The following is a 25441-nucleotide window of genomic DNA, read 5'->3' as shown; positions in this document are numbered from 1 at the left end:
GCATTAAACAAACGTGGAAAACATGGTTCCAGACCTTCTCTCCACTAAAGGCTTCCTGTACAACCTTGGACAGATTTGAGGGGGGTGGGGTTTGCTCCCTGCCTTCCCTCCCAGTCTGGCTCAGCCCACATCACATGCCTTTTGGGTGCAAATTCACCTTTCTTATGTGCCTGTGCAAGCCCTAATGGAGAGGATGGCTGCACATCTGTGCTCGCCTTTGCCAGCCTCTCGCCCTTCTGAGCTGGTTTGCAGCTCTGTGGGAAGAGGACATGGTGCACAGCTGCAGCTGAGCATTATTTTGGTATTATGAGATACATACTTGGCACTCAGCTGGGCATCCAGCCAGCGGGCACAGGGATGGGGCGGGCTTTCTATTTCATTTCTCAGCACATCCAGAAAATGCACACCTGGATTATTACATAACAAAAGTGAAACGCCAGTCTCTGGGAATGCGCTGCAAAACTCCTATTCAAGTATCAAGCGAGCCTTAGCCAAGGTCTCCCCTCACCAATGAGCAGGACTGAAGTGGCTGTGTTGAAAAGCATCAGTGGAAAACCCAGCGCCAGCACAGCCGCACTGTCAGAGCTCCCCTGGCCCTGCGGATGCTGATCCTGCAGGACCAGACTTGCTCAGCTCCCTCCACATGAACCCTGGTGGGCTGGAGATCATCACTCGCTTGCAAACCTAACCGTAATCCAAACCATTTGAAGTCTTTCCTAATTTTACCCTGTGCTTTCCTTCACTCGGCAGTCACTTCATTGAGTGTCATTAGAACAACAACTCACAGTGGCTGACGTGCATGGCCAGAACGTGTGGCTCCAGGCTGAGGATGCGGAGAGCTGTTGCATTAAGGTCAGGAAAGGAAAGCTTTCTGTCTCTCATATTAGCTTAAAAAACATTTCATCACCAACTGTTGTACCTTTGCAGCACATCCCAGAGCTGTAATAGGAAGGTTGGGAGGTCTGAAGTAGTATGCCAGGAATTAAATGACTTGCACTAATGGACAGTAGCATATATCCTCACTTAAGGGAGTCAGCTTTCACACAAACTGGCAACATGGCCTTGGATCTGCTATTTTCATGACTTCATGCAAGCTACAGCAGGGGAGAAAGCGTCTCACAGTTTGGATAACTTGCTGCCATTCTCCTCTCCTCTGTCTTGCACAGAGACATAGCAGTGCTTTCGCCCCTTCAGCTCATTGTTGAAAATTAGAATATCCACTAGATACTGAGCCAATGACAATTTTAGCATGATAATCCTCCCAGCATTCATAAATTGAAACTCTGGATGCAAAGTAACGACAAAGAAAGTCAGGAGCCAAGATGGGAACAGCACAGTGGCTCCCCAGCTTACCTTCATCCTTCCTAATCAAAGGACCACTTATTTAGGCCATGCACTCATGAGGTATCTGAGCGGGTGGATCTACATGACCTACGCAACCAGCGATTTGATCCGAACTAAGCACTGCAATGGAATCCAGTGACTCCTTTCTCTTCTGTACCCTGTGGCACTCTTCCCCCCCTTCCTCACTCATCCTTTGAGGAAGCCTACTGGACCACCCTCCAGAGGACACCCACAACCATTCCCAAGTCACGTTTATTAAGGATGCAATCAATATTTAGGCACGGAGGTATTTGCGAACATTTGGTCTTTGCCATTGCATGAGCTACTTCCGGGGAAGATTTGCAGAGAGAAACCCTACTGAAAATGCCAGCAGGTTCAATTTCAATCCTGCCTTTTGTTCTCCATCTGTCCATGTTGATCTTCACTGAAGGGCAGAAGTCCAAGGAACTTAGAATCCAATAGACCTGTTGCTCTATCAAAAAATTGCCAGCTGCAATGACTTATGTTATCTATTGCAAAGTATTTTGTCACCTACCTGAGCTTCCTGGGAAATAGGCCTGCCAGAGAAATTGGACCACCTGATGCCTCTAAAAGATAACCTCGTCACGGACATTAGCCCAGAAGCAACCGCAGGACCGTCAGTGGTCCGCACCACAAATCCTGGCCAAATCTCCCCAAATCCTGTTAAAGTCCCCAGAACTAAAGGTGGGAACTGCCTGGTGACACACAAAGAAAGGAGCAAAGACCAACAGCACCAGAGGGGCTGAAGGAACTACCAACAGCAGAAAATTTCTTACACAACAATGCTCAGGTCGTCCTAGGGAGCAGACCACACCTCCTCTACACCCTGAAAGAAAACATAGTTGTGTTTGCCAGGCTGAGCTGGGTGGGAAAAGTCTACAGAGCCCAAGGCAGTTATCAGGAACACTGAAAGCTGGAGGACACAGCAGCTGGGAGCATTCCAGTGCCAAGGGGGACACCAGCACTACCTTGTCCCATGCTCTTGCCTCTCTGAAACAACAAAGCCATCACGGGTTGGATTTCTGCAGCATGAACTCATAAAAGAAACTCCTTCAATGGGCAATAAACGAATATGAGAATTTTTGCAGCAAGACTCTGAGCCAAGCGAGTCTCCAAAGCTTTTGATGTTTGCTTGCAAATATTGAAGAGGAAACTGTGAAAAGGGGAGCAGGTGTATGAATCAATTCTCATACAGGTTACAGGCAAAGCTGGTCCCACTAGGTGCATTCAGCTGCAAGTCTCTGGTTCATTTCGTTCGGCAAAAGCCAAATAGAGGCAAACCGAGGAGGTCGGCAGCTCTCCTCCGTGTCTTGACAGGGCCTGAAAGCCTCAGACATGAACGCCACTGGGACAGCACCAGGTTAGCTGCAATTAAGCAACCCATCTTTAGTTCTAGCAACTGGAATAATTAGGCACTTGGTCTGGACCAGCGCCTAGGAAAAGCCGATATATGACTCTGCTTCTTGCAATACTGTTTAAAACCTTCCTCTAAACACGCACACGAAACGCAAGCGAGCCAGCTCCTGGGAGAGCGTGCATGAACCGCTGTTGTCGCTGTTGAAATGAGCTGCAAAACAAGCTGCGATATATCAAGTCACAGCTAATACGTTACACCGAGGTAAATTACAACCCATAGCATGTCTCCCTGACTGTAGCCAGCTCCTTTAAGCCGTCTTTTATCCAAAGGTTTTCTTTTATACCGAGAGGTTTGCTTTTCAAAGAGATATTATCCCCGATTAAAAACACTAAAAGACAGACAGAAAAAAAAAAAAGCAGGTGATGATTAAGCAACAGACTCAGACAAAGTGTGCAGCTGCGAGATAACGTAACATCTCAGGGGCACATTGCTGCATCCCTCCAACAACCTAGGAAACATGTTATCACTCAGAAACACAACCTGCGCACTGGCTTTGTAATTACACCCCTGCAAACAAACACAAACAAAAGCAGACTCCAAAAAAAGTCTTTACGAAGTATAATGTGCAGCTCAGGGGAGAAGGGGCTTCAGGCTACAACTCCCCGAGCTTCTTCCTTCAAGGAGGGATGGGTTTTTTCCCCATTACAATACATCAGTGTCTTTTATCTATTTACAGCTCAGATATAAAGAATCAGAATGACCACGTTTAACTTCTAATCTCTCATTGCATACTTCTATGTTGTGCAGCGCTGTTGTACATACCGCATTACGACAACGAGCAAGAAGTGTCTAAAGAGTCTTCAGAAGCCGTTTGTTCCAGTCTGAAAGCCTCAAAACACCAAAAGGTTTTGATCGTGTCTGTGTAACTAGTTAGTGCTCTACCTGAAGGGCAAATAACAGCCGGGGTGCCCTGGTTATGCAGTTCTTACCTCCATCTCCGGGACTAGTTTTAAAACTTGAAGTTGACTTGGAAATCCCAGGGGTCTCTTAATATTTGGTTTGGGAAAGTGCGTTGTTCTTCAATTACCCATACAAGCTGTATTTCCTCTTCTCATCTGTGCAAAGTGCTCCCTGACAAAAGCTACACAGAAACCCCTCTGCATACGCACCCGAGCCACTGACTTCCATGAGCCTTTAGCAACTTTCCCAGCAGCTGCTTCTGGAAACCCAGCAGGGCACAGCGCAGCTACTGATTTTGAGCCACTAAGGTCAACCTTCTTTCAGATGCATAAATCTGAGCTCAAAGGCTTTGCTCAGGCTAGAGCAACGAGCCACACACCCATAAAAGTTGTCCCTCAAACCCACACAGCTGCTCAGAAAGAAGCTAAAGTAATTCCTTCTCTTGTTCAATCACAGCCACCAAAGTCACACACACACAACCCCATCCTCTGCTTGACACCAGTACTTGATCCTCCAGGATTCATCTCTAAATCTTAGAGCTCATGAGAAACTATTTTCCTGTAATTATTTTCCTGTAGAAGCCAAATCCATATATTGCAACGACTTTGTAATATCCAAAGCATCAACTATACGATGTTGCTATTGCCGCTCACAATTATTTCCTACCATTAGTGGGAACTATACGACAATGTTATTGCTGTTAATAATTCTTTGCTGTCATTGAAGCTCCTTGACGATGCAGAGAGTGAATGCACGGGTCCCAGAGATTATGTTCTGGTTTGTATCATTTCTTTTACATGAGAAAACTAAATTATTACACGCTTGGGAGGAGCCCTCCATAAACATCTGCCAAGCTACCTCATTATCTTCCTTCAAGTCCCTCCTTAAAAATCTCATTTGTCATGATGCCTACAAAGACTCAACAGCACAGTACTGACATTATTAACGAACTCTGCTGGCTAAGAGCATTGCCTTTTTCCCTACCCCCGCTCTCTTCGTATACTTCCATGGCAAGATTTTTGATGACAGAGCCACTTTGGTGTTCAGGCGTTGTACAACCCTCAGCACACCCCTGGCCCACATCTAGGGGCCCTGGATGCTCACATTCCTGATTACTTACCCTCTTGGTGGGCTGCAGAGTACATGTTGCCTAGATGTGTGAGGAGGTTGGGATTTTCCCACCTTCTGCACATGATATAGGAATTTATCCCTCAATTTAGGTCACCTACCGGCACCTGCCTCCCCGGATACACAGGTGCCACAAGGCACTCCAACACAAGCCAGGCAGCTTCGTCAGCCTGCAAAAACAGGCTCAAAGAGGAAATCCCAGGGCTGGAGGTGCTTGAGCATGCTACAAGCTTGGCCATCCATCTCACTGCCCTGTCACCACCCTGCCACCATCCAGCCCCATCAGCACTGGCCCAGCCCTTGCAGCAGACAGCCAGGGAAGACGGTGCCTCGCAATCTCAGCGGTGGATAAAGAGATTTCATTCTGCATCCTCACTGCCAGCTGCAGTCTCAGCTTACTGGGAGGGGCGATGCTTTTTGAAAGGATTCATTTCATTGTCCTGTGCCTTTCAGTAGCGTCTCCTGAGTACTTGACTCAATATTAGCCTTGGTGCTGCATACCGAATGATGGGTGAAGGTGGTTTAGAAACATATTTCTTTGTGTGTGGCAATGGGTAGAGAGGCTCAATAATTATTACCGATGGGTTCTCTTTAAAAGCGTTGCTCTCTTCACCCCATTGATACGGTAAAATTTGGAGAAGCAGCATCTTATTTTGGTATTTCAAACCCTCCAAGTACTGGACAATGCTAAATAGTGCAGGTGATCTGTTACTGCAGTTCCTCTTCACTAGCCAAGTAGTTCCAGCTCTGAAATCCCATGGCTTCACTGGTGCATATCATCCTAGCTTTTGCACTAGAGCTGCTGTGATTTCCATCAGCTGAGGAGCTGCCCTCCTGCTTCTTTTACTGGTAATTATAATTCATCAGCTTTCTATGGTGCTCATTACTGTGGTATTCGAGTGCCTATTTTTACAGGCTTAAGTAGCTTGCTGTATACCATCTCATCTCATTGCAGACAGACAAGCAACCTCCCAGGCTCCCTCTGGAAATGAGCTCTCCACATCCTGCACCCTTCCTGTTCTTCCCTTTTCAACACAGCATCCACAGCACATCTATTATTTTTTAAAATAATATTAGAAGTATGCAGTACAAATAAAGAAGGCAGTAATCAAAGTAACAACCATTTGCTGTTCTTCATGAAGATTTTAACTACCCTAATAACATTATCCAACTGTATATTGGGAAAAACAAACCGTACAAGAATCAGAGTCTGAAAATACTTCCACATGAAACCACCTCCTGCACCTCTGTGTTATTAAAAGCCAGAAGGGAAGGTATCGCAACAGCGACAGAGCAGGTTGAACCAAACACCACACGTGTGTAACACGGAACACCTAACATCCCCCTCCGCATTTTGTCATGGCCTGACTTGAGCAGGTTGGGTGTGTTTTTCCTCCTCTGACTCTTTACTTATCCTTCTCACATCGAAAATGTAACATTAGAGGAAGGACGGACTCTACCGGGTCCCAGTCCTTAGAAAGCCTGGGACATTATTTTACAGACAGGGAAACTGAGGCACACACAGAGAAAAAGTCTCACTGCAAGGGGCCAGAGCAGAACAGCTCACTAGCCTCCAGGGTCTCATCCCTCAACTCTGTGGTAAACATTTAGTGGCACATCTCTGCAACAACCAACATGTTACTATTAGAAACAAGGATAGCCCTGAAAGCAGAACTTCTGGATGCTGCCGTGAAGAGAAAGGTAAGATGGCTTTCTGGTTTCCCTTACCCTTCTAGCTTTCTTGTAGAAAGGTCTTGTATCAAAAAAAAAAAAAATACAGTAAGTATCCCCCCTGTACAACCTTGGTGAAGAAAAACTAACAGGAACATTTAGCAAGCTGTTCTAGTCATTCAGACAGTACAACCCCTTCAAACTACATGCAGTGCCAGCTTTTTCTCCCTACAAGTCTTGTATGCTGAAGCTAACCAGTACGTATGGTTTCAGCCTTCTCCAGCTAAACGGGTCAGAGTAGTTTATTTGCCAAACCAACCGTTAAGAAAGGCCAGCTTCAACATGAAACTCCGTTTTGCTTTGAAAAGCAAGAGTGGGAAATTATTAGCTTGTTGAGGAAGTTTTGCCTTGGCATACCAAGATTAAATACCTGGCCTTTGGTCACTTTAAGGGCCACATTTTCTACAAGAGCTACACTTTCAATCAATAATCATCTCAGCATGAGTCCATACGGTTGGAAGAAATTAACCGCTGTCCTGGTGTTTTGGAGATCTGAGATCCCAGGACTGCTAACCTTCATCACTGTTGTCGTCCACAAGGATAATCTCCTTCAGGAGGTGAGCTGGTGTATGATTAACAGCGCTGTGCACCGATCGCAGGATAACAGACAGCGCCTCATTCACGAAGATGAAGATGATGGAGATCTGGGGTAGGTCCTTGCCATATTTCAGCTCTTTGCACCTGTAGCACAAGGGGCAGAGAGAGAGACGGGGTTAGCAGAGCATGCAGTGCAGCACTTCGCATCGGGCACATATTTGATACAGAGCACAAGATGCTGGCTGACATCCCACAGCTTTGCACAGCCATGTATTACAGCTGCCTGTGCCCAATTTCAGCAGTGCTGTCTAGGAAGAGATAGCAGCAACGGAGAGTATCCTCCGGGCTCAGAAAGCACCAAGGGCAGGGGCCACATCCAGAGTTCGCTTAACTGAGGCCTGTGATTGCGTGTCTGTGTACGTGTGTCACAAAACGCAGCCTCCAGAACTGAGAAAATGGCTTTACCATTTAAAGTGAAACTCCACACTCCTTTTCTGTTTTAAGATTAATAGGTGCTCAGAAATGAGCTTTGTTCTTAAACGGCACTTGTGAATTTTATTCCCATTTGCTCTGGAATGAAATGAATATGAAATGACCCTTGGTTAAATAGTCTTAATAAATGTTTTGGCTCTCTTTGCAGATACTTCTGAACACAACCCTGTCTCTGAAGTACCCCAGCAGAGTACTGCCAGGAACTGGTGTCTTTGTTCTTCACAGCCAGGATAGGTCAACAAAAACACGCGATCATCTCTGTAGGTTTTGGGAGTAATTACTTAACTCGGGCTGGTTTTGTAGCTGGGTATTTGCTTAGACACATTTCTGTGTATCGGGGCTAGACAGAAGCAGGAGCAGCTCCCAGGTCACCTAGCAGCCAGCTCCATCCCTGGCAAGCAACAGGTTCACGTTACATCGATACACCAGACCTTGAGACCAAGGACACCCACGGAGCAGAACTAGGGTAGCTCTAAGTGGGAGAGGCCTTCCAGGTAACCCTCAGGTCTCCAAGTAGCACATATTGTTCCCAAAGAGATATAGTTGTGGGTTTAATGCCACACTTTATCCTAACCAAAAACCTAATCTTAATAAAGTACTTGCAGAAAGCAAACAGGCAATCTTTAACTACTTCAAAGAATTTAATCAAACTCTCCAGCCTTCCCTACAACAAATACGTGCGAGGGAAGAAGAAAACGGGCCTCCCCGCTCCCTCTCTGCATTCATGACAGATTAGACATGCAACATTAGCAGCGTTCGCAGAATTACGATGAGCATTTATTTACCAAGTAAATCCTGCCCAGACAAGCAAAGAAAGACCAAACGCAGGAATGACATCCCAGCGTCGCTTCAAGCTCATTGACTCCCCAACAATGACTCTGTATTTAATTGTACTGGGTGTTTCTTAGGCAACAGTAGGCATTCTTCCGACTCCAAAATGAGACCTGGGAGACAAAGATTTTCACAGAAACACGGTTCTTTATGAATCTTTTTTTAGTTAAACAAGTATGCTGGATAAAAACAAGGTTGTACCTCTTGATTTAACTATTGCCTACCCTAAAGCAAGCCAAGCTCTCTACAACAGGGAACGAACCGAATGCTGAAAAGGATCTTCCAACAGGGAGATGTCCCTTTAAAATGAACGAACAGTCACAGTGGGGTAAAGTGACAACTGACCCTGAAATCCTGCCACGAAAGTCAAACTAGACTGACTCTGAGATTAAAAACCTGCTTTTGATATATGTTGATACCTGCTAAGCTGAAGAGAAGGTGGTCACAGGAGCAAGAGTATTTCCTTTTAATCACTGCACACCTCTGGGCAGCCTTCCCCTGGGGCAGGTTTCAGGGGGATAAAGAGCTCAGTTTGTGATCAAAGAGGTTTGGAGGAAAATCCAAACTGAGCCCTTTGAGGTTCATCTCCTGCTCATTTGCATTCGCCCTGCACCACTCTTATCACAGTTCTCCTTCCCAGATTGCTGAGGACAGACGAACAAAGATACAGGGAGAAGAGATAAGTCCACACCAATACCTGCATTGTTCATATGCACAAAGCTGCAATTCTCCAAAGACAGGTGGGGGAGGCAAAAGCATAAACACCAGTACTCTCCGGGGGCTTTGGTTGCAACCACAGGAGTGGGAAAGGCAGCAATTTAAAACCAAATTAACCTCAAGTTTGTCAGTCCTCACGAGCGCTCTCTTCAGTTGCTGGCACAAGCAGCAGCTGGGTTGAGCGATGCTCCCTGCCCACAGCCATGTGCTGTCGGACTTCAGCCCTCCATGCTCCACCGCAGCGGTTCATTATTGACAAGCTGACCTGTCAACAAATATTCATGCATGTCTGCAGGAAAACACCTGGTGCTTCTGGGCTCTCCTGGGGCCACAGAGGGGAAAAAGGAAGGAAAAGTAAAAATGCTTGAGCTTAAACATAATTAGAAGGGCCAGTGGAGAACTTGTTAGGAACAGCAGGAATAATGAGTATGTGAAATGGGAAGTGGTAGGGTTTGGGTTGTTCAGTGGTTTGGTTTTTCTTCTAAGCATTTTAAATAGAAAAGAGACTGACCTGGACTCTGTGGTTCAGATTTATCATTCAGACCATTTACAGGTGGAGGCACAAATGTTTGACTGTTTTACTCCTAGAAATATATGAGACAGCAGTTTTGGGAGGATTTACTGTCTCACGGCGGGTCAGCAGGTCGGGACCCTGGCAGACAAGGCTGCCAGGCCGCCCATCACTCCAGCTTAGAGATCTCCATCCTCCATCTCCACCCCCACGTACCCCAAAGGACACCACCTTTTCAGCCCTAAGGGGCTGCATTTTCTGCAGAACGTGGGAAGGCGTATGATGTGAAATTTCTGCTGCCTTCAGCATTTCAAGCACAGCCCAGAGGAACAGCACTGAAAGTCAGCTCCAACCCCAGGTCCCAGCAAGAACAATGACGAGGGGCTTGGGGATGAGTCTCAAGCAACGCACAGGCTACCAAATCCCAAGACATATCTTTCCCTTCCGCCCACAGTTATCGTCCTCGGGCAAGAAAGCATTTGTCTGCTTGCCAGACAATATACTCAAAATTCAGATCCCAGGCCAAAACACTTCTAAATTCAGGATTCAAGTCTCACTAATTATCCAAAAGGGGATGCACAGGGCCAGGACTGGATGCTAGCACAGCTGTAGTACTCAGCTCAGACCTTGGGCTGGTCTCTTCAGGGATTAACAATTAACGAGATAAATGTGATATTCGAGAAGGTTCTCAGGGGTGCTCGAGGCCAGGCAGCACACGGGAGACAAGAAGCTCTAGGAATAAACTTGCTGTGCTGAGATCTTTGCTAAGATTTTCTAGAGCCTGAATTAACACCAAAGCAAATCCACTTCTTACGTAGGCTGGAAAACCTTTGCAGCTCCTGACATCTTCTAGGAGGAGAATCTCAGGTTTTATTTCTAACGCTCAGCTCGCACCATATCTGGTCTGCCCACAAGCGAGTCTCCATCCACTGAGTTGGATTGCCAAGGGAACACTGCGTACATTTGAAAACTTTTAAATTTAATAAAATATGATGGAGAGACCACCACAATACATTCCTGTTGCTGCCAGTGATTAAAGCAGTTAATTAGTTGGTGTCAGTGATTAGGGTTAAAGACCAGCACCTCATTTTAAATTTAACTTTGCCCACTTTCAGTTTTCCATCATTACCAAAAGGCTGCCTCAGAGACTTCCCCCGCCAGGTGTCAGGTGCTCATCGGCCAAGTGCACGCCTGCAGCTGGGCCCAAGGCAGCGCTGTACGACAGAGGCGCTGTGCCGGCTTACAGAGGGCAATACTTGCCCTCCTACATCTGAAAATACTCCTGATGGGAGAAAACTGAAGCAGGCTGCAGTTGATCCCTCTTTGCTAGATGAGAAACACTCAACGGTACAGCACAGACCACCACATACTTGCCAACACCCATAAACTAATTAGTGCAGGTGATACAAAATCCTGCTCTCTTCAGTTAAATGGAGGCTGGCACCTGCTTGCAGGATTTCGATCAAAATATTGTGAATCAGTAGCAAAAAGGAAGATTCCTTACAGTTTTGTCTCTCATTTAGATCAATGGGATATCAGAGTAAAAAGACATTTTGTCCCCCGTTAAATCATGCTTAACTATGTCACACTAAATCACGCTCACAAAACTAAGTTTTGAGAGGCTGGGGAAAACCTCCTACCATACTGCATTGGGTTAATTTAAGGACCTCGCTGAGCTACTACTGAGAAGCATGACTTGTCCTTAAACAGGGGAGAAAGGGAATTTACTCCATCCTTGGTCCAAGGCTCGGACACATCTTTTTTCACTTCAGAAACAGACTGATGGACTGACACCAGATCCAGCATAAACCTCTGCCCGGCACGTCCATGGACCAAGTCCCGGTGTCCTCCCGAGCTGCCCCGCAAGGGAACCAGGGGGCAGGTGGGTGCAGAGGCCACGGCACTACAGGACTGCGGACGCTGCCACCTTTCTCAGGTCCAGGTCTTTATTCTACGTGAAGCTTAAGTTTGCAATGAGGAGGGTGTGCAAGGAAACACATGAAATATGTTTACGGGGGACATTTTTTACTGTGAATTCTTTGCAGTTACTGCTTTATATAAGAAGGCATTCAGAAACAAAAGAAAGACGAGAAGGGGAGATGGGGGAAGAGGAAGTATGGCTGAGATTGCGCTGAACAGCTTGGCATACATAAGACCACATTAATCAAGTCAGCCAATTTCAAAACAAACAAAAAAATACTAGGTTTTCCTACTACGTATGTTTGCCTGATGCAGGAGTCTGCCTTTGAATCCGCCGATCATTTGTTTTATGCTCACCACACAGCTGTAAATCTACTCTTCAGTGCAGCAAGTGAGATTAGGATGTTTATTGGCTGTCTCAGTAACAGAAAAGGGATATCATATCATTTACTGCTTCATGATTCCACAGCAGAAAAATAACCTGGAATCACAGCAAGCACTCCTGGAGCACAGAGAGGCCACAAAATGGCAAGTAACATTTTAAAAAACACTTCTTCCTGCTCAGTGATTCAACATGTTCCACTCTATTACTCGATTAATACATCTCAGCTGTCTTTCTGGGGCACAAAGCTACTTCCATCAACCACCTAGAATCACACTGTCCAGCATCAGGCAACTGAGAGCCAAACTCAGGTGGTTTCTGCACCTTCACTACCGCAATACAGGCCCTTTATCAGCACTAATGAGCGCATCTTATGAACGACCTGGAACATGGACTGCTCCAGGGCAAAACAGGCGCCCACTTGTCTGAATCATCAGCTCCAGATCAAACCATGCTGGCACAGAGCTGGCAGTGGACTTTCACGCCAATGGTGTGACTTGATAGACTCTGTGGTGAATGTTTTTCTATGGATGACAGGTGCCATCAGGTCACACCTTTCACAAAAAAGCAATTTAATGAAAGAGAGACAATAATGCATTGCATTTTTTCAAACTCCATAACCACAGACAACAGGACCATTACCTCTTACTCTGGAAAAAACAAGCAACAGCATTCAGATGTTAGCCCAGAGAGGAGCTGGGCAGCCCTGCAGCTGCCTTCACAAAGCAGAAATATTGCTAATACCAAGAGATCCAGTACCCACTGATCTCAGATGCTGCATTAAAGCCTGTATTCATCAATGACTCTAGAAATCATCTTCCACTTTCCACAATATGCCTCACTCGATCCACCCGCTCCTGACAGCACACACCCCTATTTTGTGTAGAATCTCAAACCTTCAAGACCATCACCTCTTCCTACTTTTTGCCATTTGTACCATCTCCTTCCCCCCCAGCTCCAAGATAAATATGCCTACCAAAGTTTATAGTGGAGATTAAAGACCATTAAGCAGAAAGTATAGCTGTCCTCATTTCCAGTGAGGAGGCAGAACTCCATAAATTTGAAAAGCCTGCTTTGGTCAGATGTGCCCTGGTTTTCAGATATGTCCAATGTTTTAAAGGTAATACTTGGATCTAGATTAAAAACAGGCTATTAGAAAATGATCCATCAGTAACCCGATTTCTCTAATGATATATTTCTAATGAATCACTCCTACTGCCTATCAATCATTGTGGATTATCCAGTCTGGAGCCATCTCTCCAACTGAGGGGTGGGGGTGCAACAACATGCAGAGGGTGCCTGTCAAGATCCAGAGAGACACAAACTGGTAGGAGTATCAGGTGATAAAGAGATACTAGGGGGAAGGAGGAAAAAAACAAAAAAAGCACTGAAGGAAAAGCATCTGCTGCTGCAGACATAGAAGCCTGATGTTTTAAAAATCAGTTTTAAGCAAGGTAAATAAAAATCTAACCTCATACCCCTCGTGCCTTAAAACACTAGGATAAAACGGTCTCTCACCATCTGCTTTGAAACACATAGACCCAACAGTTTTGCCACGAGCTGTTTTCCTCCAGGCTGGTGCCACCTCAGCGCTATCCAAAGCACAGTCTGGAGTATAAGCACAGGTTCTGCTGGCAGATTTGGCCACTTGCCCTTTGGTCTGAAAATGAACGCCCCAAAGCTGATCTCTACCATCGCCCCACCAGTACAAACCCTTCTGCAAAGGTCACTTCCAACCCTACACTCAACTCGGCTCCTTACTGTCTGGGATGCCAACACAGGGCAAGTGAAGCCAAACGCAAACTTCAGGAAATGCCAATCAAAACCAAAACCTTCTCATAAACTGAAGCACTCGAACATGCCCTACAGCGCAAGGGAAAAAGCAACACGTGGGAGTCCTGGGCAAGACCACGGTGCCTAAACCAGGGAGCAGAAGCCACATCAGACCCTGAGGAGAGGACAACCATCTTTCCTAAGCTGCATTTTTTTTTTTTTTTAAAACATGGATCTAACTAGTAACTGAAGAACAACAAAGATCAAGGGAGAGCTAAAGGCAGTGCAGCTGTATCTATGTGGGGTCTTGCAGCCCCCAGTCCCCCATCACTGCCAGTCGTTGGCTTAAAGCCCCTCCCGAGTAAGCTGTAGCTAAGGTTCCCAATCTGACAGAAACCTGCAAGCCCGTCCAACAGGCATGTGACAGTCTGGTAGAAGGAAATCTGGCATCGTGGCTCCAGCACAGACCATCAGCAAGGCAGGCCAGCCGCTCGCTTCCTCAGTCAGCAGCAAAAGGAGAGGTCCCGAGGGGCTCCTCAGAAATAAATGCCAGCTGCAAAATCAGATCCCATGCACCTCTCCTGGACATGGACACAGCGCAGGTCTGAGGTCTGACCTCCAAACTTGGGCAGCTCGCTATGGGCAACAGCATCAGCTCTCCCTTCTTTCAACACCTCCAGGACTGATGATGCCATTTTCAAGGTAAATACATGCAAGTGCAGAAAGGCAGCGAAAGCAAATCAGCTGCTGCATGCTAGGCTCAGGTACCGGCACTGCAAACAGCAGAGGAAAACACCTCCTGAGCAGAGCTCGTCCTGGGAGGCACAGGAAGAGTTCCGAGAGTTACACCACGATCTGTTCGCCTCATAACATAGCACGCATCCCTGCCCCATGCCACCACCACCGAGACAGCCAGCAGAGCACACAGGTACCTTGTCCACACACACACAACATCCTTCATTAGAAAGAAAGCGTCTCTGTTTAGTGCTCCACAAAGCACAGGAGAAATTTAGCAACTCCTTACATTCAATAACCAAGAAGAGCTAGGAAAACTTCCTCTGAGCTGCGCACAAGCATGCTGAAAATCCCCCAAAACACAAAGCCCCACCCTATAGAACAGCAGTACAGAAGCCTAATCCCTGCTCATTTTGAACATCAGTGCAAAGTAATTGTTGTTATGAGAAAGTAGCACATTCTATTTGGAGACCAAGCTTCCCACTTCCCCCAGCGCTGGAATGGTCATCACTTGACAGCTGAAGACGTGATGCAGAATAAAGCACACAACTGCCCAAAAGCAAACCACTGTCAGACCAGGAACTTGGAAGTCTACAGTGAAACCTTCATATCATGTTAGAGTAAGACTATTTCTTACTTTCTCCCTGCTAATGTTCAGCCCTCCCTGGCCTTCCCGTTGCTGTGTGTCCTTCCTCCAGCATGAAGCTGGTAGGATTCCCCATCCTGCTCACCCAGTGTACGCAGGACACCATGTACAGCCCGTGTTACAGGCTGGGTGGGCAGGCTCTACTCGGCTTTGGATGGATGTCAGGTATGAAACACACAGGAGAAAAGGTCAAGAGCAGGTGGCTTTTTTGCAGCCATTGGAACAATTTAATTGGTCTGACTAATCTGGCACAGGCAAGGATTAGACAGCATCATTGAGATCATCTTTGGAAGCACACAGCACTGTTAGGAACTTAAGCTAGGGAACACACTGGTGGCCACACATGGGTGTTGGACCCACTGCTTCTGCTGCCACACAGCAGAGGGTCTCGGGAGCAGAAGCCCTCCGTGCTAGCCTTGGCAGTCGCTCAGGCTGATTGATGACCAGTGTATCTATTTAACAGCTACATCGTCATTAGCTTTGACGCCACGCCATTACTCATCTTTTCAGAAATGCCCTTAGGGCTGTTCAGGACAATTTTCCCACACTGCATGAAGGTGACATCCCTCTACATGCCCTTTTGAAATGCCAACAGCAGGAACCACCACAGAGAAGGGCAAACATCCACAGCCTGCACAACACCCCAAGTCTTAAGGGCTCTGTATTTTTCCCACATCCTATGAAGCTACCCCTGTAGCTACTAATGCGGGTCCCTAGTGGACTCCTCTCCATCTTTTTTGTGTGATCAGCCACAATAACCACTCACAAACTGGGCAGACAGAAATAGCTAGGCTTGAAAATCTGTGCCAGTTGTAAGGTGACACAAAATGGACAGGGGAACCCCGACCCTATGTGCCCATGAAAGAAGACAGGGTAGACAAACCCATAGGGGTTCTGATTATGGAGACCACGCTTCTTCATAAAAGATGATCCTGATGATGGGTTTTCAAAGATTTCCTCCTCTCCTACATATTAGAGTGGCTAGATCCCATCCCCCCCACACCATTTTTATTTTTAATTCTGAGCATCCAGTAGCTCCCCAGTCTGGCTCCAGAAGTACAGTTATTAATAATTTCTTTCCTGGCCATCATACAAAATAAATCCAGCTAACACGCTTATCAGAAGCTTACCCCTTCCTGACATTTCATTCTTGTATAAGGCTTGAGGGTTTGAATATTTAAATAGGCAAATATTCTTTTGATTAGTAGAATAAATGATTCTTGTTACTTACTGTCCTTAAAAACACTGTTAGCATCATGAAAGTGCTCAACTACGTTGGTACAGCTTTTACAGGATTTTGTAGATTTTCCTAAAAACGTTGTTCAGCAGCAGAGAGAGTTCAATTTAATAAGCTCATACAATTTTAAATGCCTTTCCTACAATGATCTATGGAACTGCAACATTAAAGCTAAGGGTGCATAAGAGACGACTTGGTTAGAATTTCTGCACATGAAGTAGAATTCTCCCCAAAATTACCATCATACAGATCACTGTTTCACTAAGCTTTTATAAAGCCAAACTGGAGCAAACCATCTTGCAGCTAAAAGAACCACCAATGCATCTCTCAGTGCCTAGGAAGCTCTTACTCTTCGGTTCCCAAAACTGCACTTTCAGAGCACTCCCCAAATACGACGTACCAACAATTTTACCCCACCGTAGAGACAGAGCGTCAGGACTCTTGGTGGAGCAGGGTCCCGAGAGCAGGTTAACACAGTGTGTTTATAATCCCACAGCCAGCCCATGGGTGCCTATCGCCAGGTACATACTTTTCAGGATAGCGCAAGTCGTGACGTCCTCTGCTCCTCTTCTTGCAGGGAGCCCCGCAGCTCTTTGCCAGCTCCTCATCAGTCCCACAATGACAAGCTAGGGGTAGACACAGACCAGTGTCTTTGCTCTGAACGTCCACGTTGCAAGAAGGCGAACATGCCTCCCTCAGGGCCGCACCTGGGCATATCTGGACCCCATGAACACCCACAGCAGAGCTGGGGACTCTCAGTTTGTTAAGAGTCTTCAGGAGAAGGAGGCTGCTCTCCCCTTAACTAAAGCATCAATGATTGAAGCACCACATGATGTTGTTCAAAGTTAACATTACATTGCTCCAAATGAGGGAATGCAGAAATTAAGTGGTCAACCCCAAGGTGACAGGAGGTCAGCATGGCTCAGGAACAAAACCCAGGAATCCTGCTGCAATGGCTCTACTAGTCTGTCGGCCTCTGTGTCATCCCAGGCAGAGCACATCAGACAGGGAGAAAATTTAGGAGCAATTTTTTTATCTGTTTGTTTTGAAACAGCCCCCTCCAAGCAGAGCTGAACACTGAATAATGTCAAAATAGGCACGGACTGAAGGAACAGACTTTGAAAATGGCTGTCTATAGCATTTTACAAAGGCAGGCATCACTGCGAAGCAAGAAGCACCCTGACCTCCCAATGCGGAGGGATCCTGAGCAATCAGGCTGCGATGCAAGGTCTGCTCTCAACTTCAGCGCCAAACTGCTGAGCAGACCCTGTGCTTCCACCAAGGAAGGACTGGCACTGTGCCAGCCAACGCCGCCAGGCAGAGGAACGCTGACTCTGCTACACAGGGGCAACAAAATCCTCAACAACTGCACGTCTGCGAGTGCTCAGAGATCACGGGATGAAAGGCAGTAATGTAAAATTGTAAATTAACAGTGTATGTTTTGACATCCTGTACTAGAGGTGTCTTACTACTCGTGTAGCCGATCATGGAGACACAGTACTGGATGCAGCTAATTAAGACACGTCTAGTCTAACGCAGAAGTCAAAGCTCCCTTTGAGGTCAATTAAGAGACACCAACGCTGCCACAGGCACAGTGGTATCTGAGCTATAAGTGAATCGCTCTCCGGTGTTACAGACTGATGCAGCTAGTTTTTTGGGTAGGTGGAAACACCTTTTTTCTCCCTTGATCACAGGCAGATCTAGACAATGTTCAGATGAGCCTCCCAGGCCAGTGGCTTCAGGGTGGCAATCACACCAGCAAGCTTTGCCAACAAATTCACAGCTCCACTCGGGTGGGTTGGTGTAAAACTGTCAGTGCTGTAAGCCTTACCTGCCAAACTTAAAATTAAATCCTTGGTGTACAGCCTTACTGTAGGAGCGTCTTACTAGACTGTGTCTCATGGTAACTCAAGATTTTGACATCCCCAGTACATACTTGGGGCAATGAATAAGAAAAGTGGCCAACACTTGTGCCGCCTGGAACACGGGGGAACAATGCCGTTGCTGGAACAGCTAGTATCAAAATGATGAACTTAAAAGGCACAATGGATTTTTAGAGATAGCTCTTCTTTTTTGTAGTAACAGACCCACTCTCTGCTGACGGGTTTATGAACTGGGAAGATGAAGAGGTTTTAAAACCTTTTCTGTTATGTACAGAAATCACTGTATAAGTTTACTTAACTTCTGTCAGAATTAGATCAGCTCAGCCCTGTCTGGCAGATTTCTGCACGGTGGAAGTCCCACAGGGAAGAGCTCTACAACCCCAGCGTCAGCCTGCCAGAGCCGGTGCCACCACAACCCACCCACGCATCGGCGCAGCGCAGGCTGCTCGCCGAGGTCATGGTAACACACCAGTCGGCGCGAGAGATGTACTGCTTCTTGGGGGGGGACACAAAAAAAAAACCCAACCAAAAACAAGCCACAAGCAGTATCAAAAGGGTCAAAAATCACATGATGGGGCTGATTTTCATTTGCATTTCTACTCACGTTCCAATTTCAGGTACTAGTTAACTGAATATAAATATTGGTGCCCCCTTAATGGTAGGGGACAATGCAGCATGGAGAGGTTAATAAACTGGAAGACAACACAGGCATTTAGTGATAAGAGCTCAAAAGCAATGACTGCCCACAACGTCTGTCCGTACTCTAGTTTTTCATGCAACAGAGTTTTTTCTAGTGCAATAAATGCAAAAGGCCAAGCATTCACCCCGATGTGCCAGAAGTTTCCCTTTAGTCCACAGATGAAAATCCACACTACCACTGATATTCTGTGGCTAAACTTGCTCCTGTGTGACTTCCATACTAGTAAGGGTTACATTCTCCATCTCTGCCAAAATAAGATACAAGAGAGGCAAGACTGGGAGACAGGACTAAGCAGGTTAGGGTGGGATCCAGCCCCATGCAGGCAGTCAAACGAGATGAACTGCTACAGGGTTAAGAATAACCACCACTGTACTCTAATTCTTAGGGACGAGGTAGAGCTGCCCCGTGAGTTTGGTATCAGCCGGTTTTTGCTGTACCCGTTCAGCACCTGGCTTTATCTGCAGAGATCCAAATGACAGCAGATACACAGCTACCTAGCACAGACGCTTCAGAAAGTCTTTTACTATTACTTAAACCCAGAGAACATGATTTACGACTATAGATTTGTTTGCTGCCGCAACAGACACACTAACAGGAGCATCTAAAGCCCGACACACTTGAAGTCAGCTCCTTCCTCACCCTGCCCCCACCAGCAGCCGTACACAGATGTACACTGCAACCTCAGGCTGTACATACTGGCTTATTAGATGCATTTTTAGGCAGCACTGGCCATAATATACTCGATGTGGGTAGACACAAAACACAAACAAGCAAACTTGTATGTAAATATACACAGGGACACATGAGCTACACCTTCCCAATACGTACTTGTCATTTACCTATATACACCGGAGCTTTGCATCTGCACCTACCACCAGCAGGCAAATTCAGGAATCTTCTTCCCTCTCCTCCTCACCTTATGAATGCTGTTTGACTTTTACCCGCTTCCCACAAGATCCAATGCAAAATCTAACACAAAATCTCCTCCCGCCTACACAGCCCAACTTAACACATTAATACACATCCAAGATTTGGCTTTTCATTCCTGCCTGCAGCCAGCAGCTATTCACAGATCCCCTCCTGGCCCAGCACACGCTCCACTTTGCCGCAGAAAACCAATATAGACTTTGTATCGATGCAGCCGAAAACCTGGTAGGTAAACTCTTATATATCAATGGTGCACTGATTGGATTGAATGATTTACTTGTGACTGGGCTGCAAAGCACCACGGCTGAAATACAGTATGTTATCAATCATGTTACAATCTTCTGCTGTCGACACACACATAGCATGTGCGAACACACACAGGCAGGTCCAAGCTTGCTCAAGTTTCCTTAATCCAGTCATACAGACTGCTTCTCAGCTGTTACTTATAGATTTGTATTGCTTTTTGTCTTTAAATCTCAAGAGGAAAGGAAAAACCTTGCATATCCTTCTGAACTGGTGACAAGTAATTCCACAGACTAAAGCTATTGATTTCAAACAACCTTCATTCATGTTCTCCTCACAAAAATAAAGCTTCACCAGGAAATGAATTGATCTTCATTTGGCTTTTGTAAAGATTACGAACAAGCTTAAAAGAAAGCAAGCGTTCTCACTGCTATTCATGTTGCCACTTCCTAATCACGCTCCATTCATTGATTGCTTATTTTAGTTTGTATTTTGCTGATTCAGTTGCACATGTCGTCTTGCAAAAGGGATTATCAATATTAAATCAATTGTGTCTACCCTACGAAGTAAATGGAAAAGCAAACCATTTTCTATTATCTAAGCATCTTAAAAGAGCTAATGCTTCCTGGTACACTGTAGCATTCACAGATTCAGAACACTAGATTCTCATAAACTATTTCTGATCATTAAAGCTCTAAAGCTCCACACATTTGCCCACAAAATTTGTTTTTTAAAGCATCTACCTTATTTCCATTAAGCATTTTTCAGAAATTTTATGCTTTGTATTTTAGAACTAGGGTATCAAAAACACGCACTGCAATTTAGATACTCTGGGATATACAGGCATTTCTAAATGCACGTTACTTACTCAGCAAGTTCTAACAAGAATTGATCTACTAAGTTGTAAAAAGCAAACGTGCAGAACAGGATTTATTTTTTGTGAGGGGCTCCTGTAATAAAGTTATTAGGTTCAGGCATATCTACAGGATATAAAAGCTAGAGCAATTACAAGCGTCACATTTACTTACCCATCTCCCCCCATGCACACAAGCTATTTCACATATATAAAGAAGAGAGTCATTAGGAGATCCTTGGTCTAGGGTTTATTGAACAGCCACAATTTGGGGACAACAGGGAGGAGAAGGGGAGGAAAGTTAAGTAATGAACTCTAAAATTATTTACAAGGAATCACACTGTGGTTGACTATCCACTGAAACAAGCCACCGACTGCAGGAGAAGCTCACCCGCCGCCCAGGCTGCAGGACAAGCCCACCCACCCCCAGGGTCACCCATCCCTCTGCCCTTCACAACCGGCTGCACGGTTCAGACTGGCAGCTCAAGAAAACGACCAGGCTGCCACAGATGCTGGAAAACAAAATACATTACTTCAGGCCCGATGCTGTCAGACATCAGTGCTCGACTCGTACCTCTGCCTGCTTTGGCTCTGTATATGCAACCTATTCAAAAGCTCCCGTGGCAACAGAAAAGCTCTCTGCGACACATGGAAGCAGATCAGTAGCACAAACACACAAGCTCGGATTCCTTCGGAAGCCAACCTAAAAGCGTACCCAAAGCTTAATTTGGTTCATTTATTTTCATAAGTATAGTTTAGTCAGAAGTGTTTATGATAACGCAGGTATTTTTCAGTGCCGGAGTTCAGAAGAGCACAAAAGCAAGTTGTTAAATTATATTAATCCCATCCTCTGCCAAAGTGTGCATTTAATACTTTTGTTTACATTAGTAAATGTTTTATAGCACACTTCTTAGAAAGAAGTCTTCCCTGAAGCATCATGTTCCAAACTTATAAGAATAGGGAATAATTTTGTAGCCAGGAAGGGAAAATTGACAATTAGCAGAATCTACTGCATAAAAAAAACCCCTAGGTACCATGTATATAAATCCATGGTCGCAGCACTTCAAGATTACACTCTGCAGCATAACGACAGTAAGAGAATCTCATAACAGCCACTAAACAAAATCTAGAGTTACTTTCCCAAAAGCACTTTCTTACTGACTGAAGCTAAAGGGATATTGGGACTTTTAAGCACCAAAGCCTTTTGACACACTTCTGACTCCATACAGAGCACACATAGTTGTCAAAGTATACTTTAACGACCTCCACTTCAAAAGAAAAAAAGCAAGCTGTCCTGTGTCCCTATCTAAATGCAGAATAGAAATATAAAAAAATAAAACCCTCAACTTTTCAGTAGGAAGTCAGACACTTTCAGTTCCAGGGTGACTTTTCACAGCTCTCAGTGGAGCCAACCCTGCCCGTGGGTGTGAGGCACCACACCGCTCTGGGCCATGGAGCTGGTTCCCTCTAAGAGGTCACAGTAGTAGGCATAAATATAATCAGCAAATACCAAGCACAGCTGGAAAAGCATGTCTTTAGGGACTTCACTTTCCCAGTTTTCAAGAAAAGGATTACTGGAAGTCCAATAACAATCTCTCCATACGCACATTGACATGCACCGAGGAATAATGATCAATACCAGTATTTACTCAATAATGCCCTGGGTTTGTATTAGCACTGGAAAAGCAATGCAGCAACAAAGCGGCTTTTCCCTCTTGTGCAGATCATCCAGAAGTCACCAAGAGCTGCAGCACCCTCCCTGGGGATGCAGCGGGAGCACACGGCTTCCCCGGCGCCAGGCAGCGCCTGCGTGCACAGCACAGCGGCTCTTCACACCGCAAGTGCCTCCGTGATGCTGGAGAAAAATAAATAAATAAATAGTCTCAGGTCTGAAGCTGGGTTCGCAGGTATCCTCCTACCCTCGTGACCCTCAGAGCCGAGGGGGGACAGATTTGGCACAAACGCAAGGGTTCCTCTGGACAGCCCAAGGAACACATGCAGCCTGGCAGAACAAAAACGCCTAAAGCCACTCAGAGATGGGGCAGGGTGGCGTACGTGGCTAGAAACCATCCAGCAACCCGCCTCTGAACTGCAAAACTGATCTAGCTTTGGTGAGCCTTGTTCTGAGGCACGTTTCCTTTACACCACTGATACTCACTGCTTGATTTCGTTACTTGCTCCCCCAGAAAATTTTCAGGTGGCGTCTTTCCAAGTATTGGAAAATATTACTTTTCCTTTTTTATGGCTTAAGCCATAAAAAGCCAAGGGCAAGAGAGCTTTTCACACAACGCTGGATCAGTCAACAATTATCTAGTGGGAGAGAAGATACACAACTAGTTCTGACTTTTTCCTAGACATGAAAGTATCTTTTAATACACTCCCACATCCTGTTCAAACAGAATTTCACATCTGAAACAGTCACGGGGTTTTTTTTTCATTCTTACACTGTCTTGATTCCTCGATAGTTTTTCCTTTGGTTATTTGATGAAGAAAAATCACTATGCCTTGCCTCTTTTCCTTGCTACTGTTGGAATGTAAGATTGGAAAAAAAAAAAAGAAAAAATCTCTTTGCAAAAGGTAAAATAAGTTATTGTGCATGCAAGAGAGAAAGAGCTCTTTTGACCTCCTTTGTCTGCAGTAAACAGCAATGACTACAAATAAACAGTCATGAAACTCTATTTCCCAGCAAATACCACCAGCATAATTCAAGTAGTTTATTTTTTTCTTCTTAAGCGCTGTCCTTCTCCTCAGACTCATTTCATCAAGCCTGGCTAAACATCCTAGGGCAGGACATGACTAAGTAACTGGCATAATATCACAAATGTGCGACTCCAGGAACGTTCCAGCTCCTAAAAACTTGAGGAAACCACAAATAAAGAGCTCTCTCGCTGCAATAATATTTGCAGATCTCGGCCATATCTACCAAAAATAATATGCTTGCTTGGGCAGGGGGGAAAGGCAAAAAAGCGTTTTACTTCAAGCAAAGTTTGAAGGAGGTTGTATGCCTTCTATTTTGGGAAAGAAACAACACACTAGGATAAATGGGATGCCAGACATATGAAGCACCATACAGAGCAGCCTCCTGCCCAAGTCACAACACACGTGGAGAAAGTATCTCATTTCAGTATCTTGGTACAGGAGAAAACTGAGACAAAGGCACCTGCAAAGCCAGGTCTTTTTAGTTATTTCCATAGTGGAAGAGATTTGCTGTTCATCACAAGACGATAAATAAATATGATGGCACATAAGCCTACAGAGACTTTCCTGAGCCCCACCAGAGCCAGCCACAGGGCACAGGCTGAGCCTCACAGCACAAAACATCATCAGTCTTAGGGGCTTCCCCTGTAGACTCCAAGGGCAGATAGGACCAGTGTCCAGCACAGGACGAGAACGTCTTGGGGACCCAAGAGAGATGTGAAGGCAGGTGTTGCCTCACAGGCAGAAGACTGAATGACAGGTCTGCAAGGCCCATCCTCCTGGACAGTCCTGATATTTCTAAGTCACATCCACATTCATGACTTTCCAAAGACATGTTCAGTTTTGCTTATAAAACCAAAATCCAATTCCTTGGCCCGGCAACACTCCAGTAACCTGAGTGGAAGCTGAGACCCAAAGGTAGCCCATGGCAGCAGGCAAGAGGCTCTGCAAGGGTGGGAAGAGACCCCAAAGGGAACAGTGCCTCCTGCTGCAGGTTGCTCCCTGCACCCTAGAACATGTTCCAGCACCCAGTATGTACACGCTGAGAACCCCCAAAGGGCACACACAGACCACTTTAAATAAAAGTAAAATGAAGAATGGATTTAGTTCCTTTAAATTAAGTAAGTTGTCGAAGAACAACCCAAAGTTTTCTCTGAAACCATCTCTTCCACTATATCCCAAAGAAAGACTTGCAACTAGCTGCTCCACAGAAATCTCTGATAATAAAACCAGCTGAAGCCAGATGGTGCTAAAAAGCCCAATTGCTCCCAGGTTCCCAAGAAAGGCAGCTACAGAAATAAACGGGCAATTCAGTCACTTGAGTGTAATGACTCTGACTCAACCCCCAGACACGCCACTAGGAAAAATTAAAATCAAGTCAGTGATATGTAACTGTTTAATCTTTAGCAATGGCTTCCAGGTGATGGCGTAGCTCTACCCAGGGCATCACTCCTGGGGTCCAGCTAGTAAATGCAAACTTTTTTCACATGCTGCGAAAACAGAAAAGCAGATCAAGCTCCGCATACACACCACCAATGGTCTTCCATGCTTTGCCTGACCCATATGCAGGGCCCACAAGGCAGGCAGGAGGAAGGGGCAGGGTCTCCTGGTGAGGAAACCCTCGAAACCTCTGAAAACCCAGCTGTGGAAGTTGCGTATCACATCGTTTTTCCTCTTCACTTTAGTATCTTGAAGCTCGCCTGCATGAGAACAGCTGTTGAGAGATTCACAGCAGCAGGCGTATGTCAGCTTCACCCAATGATTCAATAGTCCTAACAATTGTGGGTATTATTTTTCTTAAATCTACTCCTTAATC

The 25441-nt window shown here is 45.7% G+C and overlaps 1 protein-coding gene across 3 annotated transcripts in view; it reads right to left on the bottom strand.

Annotated features, from left to right (window-relative positions):
• Positions 1-25441, bottom strand: part of GALNT17 (polypeptide N-acetylgalactosaminyltransferase 17) — a 221003-nt gene that overhangs the window by 130812 nt on the left and 64750 nt on the right. Inside the window, exons 1-2 of one of the 3 annotated variants that reach the window (XM_075113042.1) lie at positions 9236-9255; positions 7056-7222 (exon numbers count right to left, since the gene is read on the bottom strand). Coding sequence is in view for 2 of the 3 variants with exons in the window: in XM_075113041.1 (XP_074969142.1) it covers positions 7056-7222; positions 9099-9160 (229 nt within the window). In the remaining variant the exon portion in view is untranslated. Of the gene's footprint in view, positions 1-7055; positions 7223-9098; positions 9176-9235; positions 9256-25441 lie in introns of those variants that run through there. The other 2 variants (XM_075113041.1, XM_075113040.1) reach the window with 2 other exon arrangements.

The sequence above is a fragment of the Phalacrocorax aristotelis genome, chromosome 18, assembly GCF_949628215.1.
Source record: "Phalacrocorax aristotelis chromosome 18, bGulAri2.1, whole genome shotgun sequence".
NCBI lineage: Eukaryota > Metazoa > Chordata > Aves > Suliformes > Phalacrocoracidae > Phalacrocorax > Phalacrocorax aristotelis.
This window is presented reverse-complemented; position numbering and strand designations above follow the sequence as displayed.